Below are 10,134 nucleotides of genomic sequence, written 5' to 3'. Positions count from 1 at the left end.
TCCTATCCACTTTCTCAACATCACTCATGATTTTATATACCTCTATCATGTCCCCTTAGTCTTCTCTTTTTCAAAACTGAAGTCCTAGCCCTTTTTTCTCTTTCCTCATATGACCCTCTCTAAACCCCTAATCATTTTAGTTGCTCTTCTAGTGCTAGAATATCTTTTTTGAGGTGAGGAGACCACATCTGTACACAGTATTCGAGATGTGGGCGTACATGGATTTATATAAGGGCAATAATATATTCTCAGTCTTATTCTCTATCCCCTTTTAATGATTCCTAACATCCTGTTTTGCTTTTTGACCGCGCCTCTGCACGTGCGTGAATCTTCAGAGAACTATCCACTATAACTCCAAGATCTTTTCCTGACTCGTGTAGCTAAATTTGCCCCCCCATGTTGTTATGTATAGTTGGGGTTTTTTTTTTTTTGTGCATTACTTTACATTTATCCACATTAAATTTCATTTGCCATTTTGTTGCCCAATCACTTAGTTTTGTGAGATCTTTTTGTTCTTCTCAAAATCTGCTTTGGTCTTAACTTCTGAGTAGTTTTAGTATCATCTGCAAACTTTGCCACCTCACTGTTTACCCCCTTTCTCAGATCATTTATGAATAAATTGAATAGGATTGGTCCCAGGACTGACCCTTGGGGAACACCACTAGTACCCCTCTCCATTCTGAGAATTTACCATTAATTCCTACCCTTTGTTCCTGTCCTTTAACAGTTCTCTCAATCCATGAAAGACCTTTTTTTTTTTATCCATGACAGCTTTATACGTAAGAGCCTTTGGTGAGGGACCTTGTCAAAGGCTTTCTTATCCACCGATCCCCCTTGTCCACATGTTTGTTGACCCCTTCAATGAACTCTAATAGATTAGTAAGACACGATTTCCCTTTACAGAAACCATGTTGACTATTGCTCAAGAGTTTATGTTTTTCTATGTGTCTGACAATTTTATTCTTTACTATTGTTTCAACCTCATATATGGTGAATTGGGTTTGCAGGAACCTCTCACTATATTATACCAGTTTGCCTAGATGGGAGCCAAGGGCTGCATTGCCTAAAGGGGACTGCATTTAGCTTCTTGTTAACCAGGGTGGTGCTGCAGAAGCTCTCTGATACTGGTCTGCTGACTCTAATTGCAGAACAAACCAACAGTTTGGGGGTATTGTATGCCCTGTTTCTTGCAGTCTGCCCTGAGTGTAGCATTCTCAGTGTGGCCCATCCGAGACACTCGGTCACACCATCTTCAAGCAATTCTCATTCCTAAAAGTTGTAACCCTGTCCAGGACCCTATTATAGTTTTGTGGGATTGGGAGGATGGCACGTGTGTCTGTATTAAATTAAAACCCAGGTGGGCCGGGGGAAAACCAAGCTTCTCCCACTGCTGTATGGCCCCTTCCTGTCTCTGTTATGTTTGTTTACTGTAAATTCAGCTGTGAGTAGAGCTTCTGTAGTAGAGTAAAGTAGAGGTTTTGAGGTGGAGATCTTATTAAAACAGGAGGGAGCTGGTTTGATCTGTCCTGCACTTGGCTCTTCTACTACTGTCGCTAGGTACATTTTGAACAAGATGATCACTATTAGCACGAAAGATGCACACATTTTAAAAAATAACTTATTTTCAAATACATTTCAGCTCACGAGAGAAGTGCTTCTCAGTATGCGAGATTTCAAACTTCTGCGCTGAACGAGTAGCTCTCTTTTCAACATTTCTTACTATTCATAGCATATCACTCAGTACTTATGCAATCAACAGCGAGTTATTGCATCTTACACTTCTCCCCATTGAGCAACTTGTTTGCACTATCATGCAATGCTCTATAGCTATGGTGTAATGGTAGCTTTTTGGTGAGCCACGTCCCTTGTGTATATGGAAGACATTTAAAAACACAGCACCTCAGTGCTTGTTTATATTTTATCTACCAACAATACTAGCGCAACACTGATGAAAACCAACGCAGTAAACCCATTTGTTGCAGATGCAGAGAAGCACTACCTAGGATGATCAGGGGAATAGAGGGCCTATCTTATGAGAGGAGATAAGAGCTTGATTTGTTTACTAGCAAAAAAGAAGGCTAAGAGAAGATATGAATGATTGCTCTCTAGATACATCGGCGGGGTGGGGGAAGGGTAAACAGCTATTTAAGCTAAAGGACAATGCTGATACAACAACAAATGGGTATAAACTGGCCATGAACAAATGCAGGCTGGAAAGTAGAAGGTTTCTAACCAACAGAGGAATGATGTTCTGGAACAGCCTCCCAATAGGAGTTGTGGGCACTAACAAATTAATTAGTTTTAAGGGAGAGCTGGACACGTTTATGAGTGGGATTGTATGATGTGGTTGCTTGCGATGATATTTGGCAGCTCTGGGGTCCCTTCTGATTTGTGCCTTATGTTCTTAAAGGTCACGCTTCAAGTGCCTGCACAGAGCATGATGTTAGAATTACTAATGGGTGACTCAAAGCAACATGCTCTGGCCACTGAACATCAACAGCACCCATATACTGTGAGTTCAGGTCTTGCCCTTGGCAGCTTTCTCCGTACAGTGGAATCTCAGAGTTACAACACCTCAGGAATGGTGGTTGTTCATAACTCTGAAATGTTCGTAACTCTGAATAAAATGTTATGGTTTTTTCAAAAGTTTACAACAGAACATTGACTTGATACAACTCTGAAACTTTACTATGCAGAAGAAAAATGCTGCTTTTAGCACCTTAATTTAAATGAAACAAGAACGGAAAATCTCCTTACCTCATCTAATAGGTTTTTTTTTGTAAATTTTTCCTTTTTTTTTTTTTAAGTAGTTTACATTTAACAGTACTATACTATATTTATCTGATTGCGTACTTCCGGTTCCAAATGAAGTGTGTGGTTGATCGGACAGTTCATAACTCTGGTGTTCTACTGTATGTGTTGCTCGCTGCCTGCATTCTGTAGGGGCTCCTTCTGGAAGTTTGAAACTGGAAGCTTTGCTTTCAAGATAAGAGCTGATATTTCAAAGTGCTCTAAAATCCTCATGCACACACACATTTTTTGTTACAAGTATTGTCAAAGAAAATGACATTAAATAGAAAGATGATGAAAAACTCCAGTAAGCAGCAGCACTAGGGCAATCTAATCATGATGCACGTTCCACACTAATTTTCTGAACAATGGGACTGGGTGTAACCAAAAAAAGCAACTTTTATCAATGTTGGTATGATTAAAGGGGTTACTGAGCTTCAGGAAACAAATCTTTAACAGGGAGCCCTATTCTAAACACTGGCTTACAGTTGATACTGACTAACGTGCAGGATACTGCCAACAGTAACTTATGTTTTATGTTAAAAAACAATGTTTTTACTTTCTAAGAGAATGTATCCAATCTACACAAACCAAAAAGGACAACTATTGTTTTCATCCCTCAAAGTGCTGTCCTTGGGGGAAAAAGGTCCAAAGGTCCTGTGGCCCTTTTAAAAACTCTTATAGCAGGTCTCAATGATAATTTCTCCCCTACAAATTGCCATAAGGGTGAAAAAAAAATCAAGCAAACATTGCTCAAGCTACAAGGAAAATTTTAAAATGATACTCAAAAAATTCTGTCTTTTAGATTAATCTTGACAGAATGAAAATCAAGGTGCAACCTTAACTGTGGTTGGCTCTACTCTTCCACAATTGCTGTGCTACATTAGGCCCAGGGGTAGAATTAGTAGTCCAAGCTGAGGTCATTTAGTCAAGGGGTTCCTCAGACACAACTCCCTCCAGTAAGGAGCTGATTTAATATTCAAATTAATCTAAAACCTATGTGCATAGTGTGATTGTCCTGAAAATTTTAGTGTTAGCTGTGAATGTATTAATACTTCTCCTCTCAGTTCTAACCCCTGGATTTTTAGTCTCACTTTGAAGAAGTATATTTTAGACACCTTATAAATATCTAAGTTAGAAACACTGCCTTGTAGGTTTCACATCAGGACTTCCACAGTCAGTCATTTTCCCATGACAGCTCCTCAATAACTACCTTGGATTTTCTAACAGGTAGGGATATTTGCAATGTAGATCGGTATAATACTCTCACAAGGAATGAATGTACATCACAATTTGTATTATTAAAAAAAAAAGTCTCCATTCAGTACAAGCATCTCTACTCTAAAGGTGAGCTAGATCTAGGAGATGCTTCTTTAGATTCTTTACCTGGAAGCTTAAGTGAATAATATCCACATGCATATGATACAAGAGGTGATTTGCTTATGTAAGTCAATACCTGAGTACTCCTTCCACTTGATCTTTGGTGTAGCCTTTTCCACTTTCACCTGCTGCAGATGCACTGCTGTCCTTTGTGCTACTGGGCTTACTTTGATCATTGCCATTTGCTGGCTTTTGGCAGTACGGAGCACTCCCAGCAGCACTTCCATTCTTCATAATTGCTTCCAACAAAACTGTAAAGAGACAGTATAACCATAATATCATAATACACATTGCAGATGGAAGAGACCTATTAGGGTTGGGGCTCTGAAACTTTTTCATTAAGATGTGGTCCACATCTTAAGAGATTGTCTTATGGATCCCCCCTCACCCCTTCTATTCACAAGCACAAAATTCTTGAAGCAACTATAGCAAGCAATTGCTTACAAGGGAAAGCATTTAGAAATTGGTAACTGGTCGATTCGTGCCCCCCAGTCTCCCCTCCTTCTCTTCTAATGTAGCAACATAGAGTGGTGGAGACAGCTGGGCTGGTTCCTCACTTTCCAGCTGCTTTTACAGGCATCCATCTCTCTTTGCAATGAAAGCCCTAAATGCCTGAATAAGTACAGGCAGTCCTCCAACTTTACGACGTTCAACTTATGACAAACAGCACTTATGAATTGACACCCTGATTCAACTTATGACAACTGGTTTTGACTTTATGACGCTCGGTCCCGCAATGGAGTGGATTGCGGTTCCGAGTTATGACGTTTTGACTTATGATGGAATTTTCAGGAACCAATTGTGTCTTAAGTCCGAGGACTGCCTGTTCCTGAAAACAGAAAGGAGGAATCAGCTTTCCACAGACAATACACAGAGTCTGAGAACTACTAAAATAGGTTTTTTAGTGTTTAGTTCATCTCCTAGGGACCACTGCAGGACTGGCCCAACAACGGATATGAAGGTACTTATACAGAAATCTTGGGCTTAATTCTTTGCCCTTTTTCCTGAACCAAGGGCTGGAAGTGCTATACAAGGCAAAGTGCTGAGACTCAAGGAGCAGAAGTGTGTCATGTCATAACAGAAGATTAAGGAATGGTTCTTGGAGGAAAAAAAGTGAGTCTTAGCCAATCTTCTTTATCTAGAAGGACACTAATCTTAAGAAAAGCAATACGCCAACAAGGGTACACTGTGGATGGTGAGGACATATCCCCAGAGCGCTGAAAAGAATGCAAAAGACACCCTTCGTTTCCAATAGAGGCGGCAATTCACAGTAACAGAAGTCATCAGGCACTGACATTTCTATGGTCCGTTACAAAGATATGTATATGAGGGCTTGAAAAATAAAAAAATCCATTCACTTATTTGCTACTAGGAATGTATATGGAGGGCTTGAAAAATAAAAAATCCATTCACTTATTTGCTAGTACTGTAACGAGTAGGAAGCTTTCCCTGGCTACTGTGGGGTTTAAGCCATCAATTTCTGCAGAAGAATACATGGTTTTTCTTTATAACAATATTAAGTTTCTAACACTTATGCCTGAGATACCCTGCCAAATGTGAACTGAACACAAACCAATGGATGGTTGCAGGGGCAGCTCTAGGTGTTTTGCCGCCCCAAGCATGGCAGGCAGGCGGCTTTTGGTGGTGTGCCTGCGGGCAGTCAGCTGGTCACGTGGATTCGGCGGTGCACCTGCAGGAGGTCCACCGGTGCCACGCCATCCCTGCCGCTTAATTGCCGCCGAAACCACGGGACCAGCAGACCTCTCACAGGTGCACCGCCAAAAGCTGCTGCGCTGGTGCCTGGAGCCGCCTCTGGACTGTTGTCTTCCAGAGTCTGCAAACAGCTCCTACCTTTCTGCTGCTGATTAGAAATGACTGCTTTGTGCTGGCAGGGTGGCATAAAGTAGCCACAAAGCAAGGCAGAATCTGGGCCTATGTCTTTTGTAGAAGCCAAGATGCCTGACTAGCTATAGATACTGCTTGTACTTTTACTGGAGCTGCAATTGATAAACCTGTGTGTGTGTTTTGGAATCCTTTGGGAATAAAGTTCCTAAATAAATAAAATATCATTAAATCTACAGAAATTAAATACCGTTAATGATTGAAAGTTGCTCAGATATTACAGTGATGAGAGACAAGCAAAGACAGAAATGGACCACATCGTAGTTCTTATGCCTTTGTCACTTCCAGGCTAGAAAGCTGTAATGCCCTCTATTTAGGGGTATCCTTGAATGCCACTCTGACTCTTCAGCTACCAAGAACATGGCTGTTCATGTCCAACCTGGGCTGGGCCAACATCAATACAGTTTTGTGCTCCACGCTCTACACTAGCTCCCAATCCATTCACAAGTGAAATTCGAAGTATTGATTATTGTCTGAAGACCCACCCTACAGCTGTCCCCAAGGCTGAACTCATGACACTAGTGGTAGGGCATACTCATACTTGGCCCTTAAATATCCTTCCCTCCTTTTTAAATTCCAACAGAGCTCAAATTTGCCAATTTTTAAGATGCAATGAAAGATGCACTGTGACTTCGTTCAAATTTTGGTTTCATGTAGTCAGTGGGTATTTATCCCATCAACAGATGGGGAGCAACTTTATCATAAGTTAAGGGGCTAATTTAGAGGCCAGAGCTATTGAAAAGTCACCTTACAGAACGAGATGGCAGACTACATAGTTTTGTAAACTATCAACAACACAATGCTTTACAAATTCCTGAAGAAAAAGATTCCACTCACTTTTTAAGCTTGTTGGAGTTTTATGTCGTTAAATAACTCTGTTCTCTCCAAGAGGCTGAGAAGAGAGCACTAGAACCCCTAGGGTTCAAAAAAGAACTAGATACGTTCATGGTCCAGAAATGAATATTAGCCAGGATGGGCAGGGATGCAAAACCATGCTCTGAAACGTCCCTAGCCTCTGTTTGCCAGAAACCGGGAATGGGCAATAGGGGATGGATCACTTGGTGATTATCTGTTCTGTTCATTCCCTCTGAAGCACCTGGCACTGTCCATGTCTGAAGACAGGATACTGGGCTAGATGGATCATTGGTCTGACCTGGCATGGCCATCCTTATGTTCTTAAAACCTTTTCTAAATCCTTTTTGTGAAGTCTGCCACAACACACAGTGGTGGCTTGGACGACTTAGTAGCAAAAAACATCTAAGGCCTGTCCATACTAGCATTTTCATCATTATTACCACAGAGGGAGCTGCACTGGTGGGACAGTGGGAAATCTCCTAAAAAATAGTAGTGTAGACATATTAAAAAGTCCCAAACACTTCTCAAAAGTTTCCGGATCTTCTAAGATTCTAGAGCATCCACCTGATGGTCCAAATATAATTAAGAATATAAATAGTATATTCCATACAAAAAAAAACACAAAAAAAAACCTTCAAAAGACCATTATTAAGGTTTCAAATCAAGCATTAGAGTTAGGAAGACCCAGAACTAATGTTGCCCATGAAATCTTAATTTTGCCTGTTTGTGTATGTGTACATTATCTTTAAATTATGTGATAACATACTATTTTTCCCACAGGACCCCTGCTCCATTCACTGCAAAGAAGGGATGGAACTCTGATAATGAGGCAGCTATTCCATATTTCATTTTATCCTCATCATTCAATGTGATTCCATTCCTTATCTACTGCACATCATCCAAATCCTGACCTGAATATAGATTTTTTTTTTAAATTTTACTCAAAGGCTTTTCTATTGCACTCATCACTGTAATAGCACCTCACAATTTTTTTTCTCAACATCTTGGTGAGATAGAGATATATTATCCCTATTTCTGGAAGAGCCCACTAATTTGTGAATACCCAGTTTAAGACACTTAGGGTATGTCTACACTGCAATCTAAGCCTGTGCACGAGTCCCCTTCATGTCTGCACTTTAACTGTGCTAACCCAGGACTCGGACCCAGGACCTTACAGGGCTGGAGAGTCTGAGCTTCTGTCAAGCCAGGGCTGGAGGGTCTGAGCCCTAAGACTTTGCAGGGTAGATGCAGCCCAGCTTGACTGAGGTCCCAGGAGTCATCTAGAAGTATCACACAATTCCTTGGGACAACTTCCTTAGTCCTCTCTAACCCAACATTCTGCAATCCACTCTATTGAAAATGGAAGCCACACTTCCTTTGCAAAGCAGCAGTTCAGGTCAGTGTTAACGGATTTTCTTCTGATTAGCGATCTGCAAAAACATTATCAGAGAGCCTTCTGGGTTTGCAATGGAGAGTGCACCAATCAAGCCTTTTGTAAAGTGACCTGCTTCCTAATAATCTACAGGGCAGCAGTAAAGTCTTCCCAAAGTGCACCACAGTCAGGGGTGGCTCTAGACATTTCGCCGCCCCAAGCAGGGCGGCATGCCGCAGGAGGTGCTCTGCCGGTCGCCGGTCCCGCGGCTCTGGTGGACCTCCCGCAGGCATGCCTGCGGAGCGTCTTCTGGTCCCGCGGCTCCACCAGACCGGCAGAGTGCCCCCCGCGGCATGCCGCCCCAAGCACGCGCTTGGCATGGTGAGGTCTGGAGCTGCCCCTGACCACAGTCCCAGGGCTAGAGTGGCCACATTTTCAGGGGTGGGGGCAAGAGTGCTTGGGACTCTGGGATATGGTTACTTTGACTCAGGTCTGTCTACTGCAGTGTGGACAACAGAGCCCTAGGTTTGAGCATGGGTCAGAAAATTCTTAACCTAGGGTAAAATACAATGTAGATGCTCAAGCCCAAGGTTCCCTTACAGGTCAACTACTCAAGTCTCACTAACCCTGAGTTCACACTGCAGTGTAGAGTCTGTAGACATACTCTTAGGGCCTGATATTTCAAAGGGAGTGGGCATTTGCAACTCTCATTGGCTTCAGATAGAACTGTAGGTGCTCAAACAAATCAGGCTCTAGGTGTCTCAAGTTGGATACCTGAAAAATGCCTTGTTTCATTCATGACACACGTATCAGTTTCCATAATGAATAAAATAAGGGTCCTATACATTATAGCCTCATTAAGCATCCACTCTGTGCAGTGAAAAAAATACTTTGCAAAAAAAAGCTATGCAGCAAAAGTTCATTTTACAGACATCACAGTCAAGCACATTTTTGGCATCTTCATTCTGAGAGGTAGTGTGGCAAAGTGGGTGAAATTTAGGTCTGCCATATTAGTCTTAGGTTGTATTCCCAAAAGTTGCCTTGCATGAGTCCCAGAAACCTCACCTATAAATATAATGGAAATTGTTGCCTGCCTCCTAAAGTAGGGGCATAAGACCATAGGGCAGTGGTCTCCAACCTTTTTACACCCAAAATCACTTTTTGAATTTAAGGGCAACCCAGGATCTACACTGCCCCTTCCCCAAAGCCCTGCACTGCTCACTCCATCCCCTCCTCTTCCGTCACTCGCTCTTTGCCACCCTCACTCACTTTCACTGGGCTGGGGCAGGGAGTTGGGTTTGGGAGGGGGTGCAGGCTCTGGGCTGGGGCTGAGGGGTTTACAGTGGGGGAGGGGGCTCCGAACTGAGCCTGGGGCAGAGGGTTGGGGTAAGTGGTGCAAGCTCTGGGAGGGAGTTTGGGGGCTGGCTCTGGGAGGCTTCTCGGCCTGCTGTACTCACGCTACCCCTGGTCTTAATGCTGCAGAGCCATTCAGAACCTGCCCATTGAAGGGAACAGCATTTACTTTGGGTGGCTCTGATCCCACACTGCTCCTGGAAACGGCCAATGCAGCCCGGTGTGTGTGTATGTGTGCGTGTCTCTGCACACTTCCCCTCTCTGCAGGCACTGCCCCCTGGCCAATGGGAGCTGTGGAGGTGGTGCTTGCAGGCAGGAGCAGCATGCATAGACCCCTGGCAGCTTCCGAGAGCAGCATGGGGCCAGGGTAGGCAATGAGCCTGCCTTAGCAGCAGCCCCACTGCATCACCGGAGATCATGATCGAACGGGAGAGTCTCCAGAATCGACCAGTCGATCGTGATCCAACAGTTGGTGACCACTA

At 43.0% G+C, this 10,134-nt stretch overlaps 1 protein-coding gene across 5 annotated transcripts in view; it reads right to left on the bottom strand.

Moving 5' to 3' along the window:
- The window catches only part of DNAJB14 (DnaJ heat shock protein family (Hsp40) member B14), a 36,473-nt gene that overhangs the window by 23,358 nt on the left and 2,981 nt on the right, over positions 1–10,134 (bottom strand). For 4 of the 5 annotated variants that reach the window (XR_005599161.1, XM_039540747.1, XM_039540749.1 and 1 more), the window contains exon 2: positions 4,247–4,421. The exons of the other annotated variant lie outside the window; for it this stretch is intronic. Coding sequence is in view for 3 of the 4 variants with exons in the window: in XM_039540747.1 (XP_039396681.1) it covers positions 4,247–4,421 (175 nt within the window). In the remaining variant the exon portion in view is untranslated. The remainder of the gene's footprint in view (positions 1–4,246; positions 4,422–10,134) is intronic. 5 annotated transcript variants of the gene reach the window in all.

Source organism: Mauremys reevesii, linkage group 5, assembly GCF_016161935.1.
Source record: "Mauremys reevesii isolate NIE-2019 linkage group 5, ASM1616193v1, whole genome shotgun sequence".
NCBI classification, from domain to species: Eukaryota; Metazoa; Chordata; order Testudines; family Geoemydidae; genus Mauremys; species Mauremys reevesii.
This window is presented reverse-complemented; position numbering and strand designations above follow the sequence as displayed.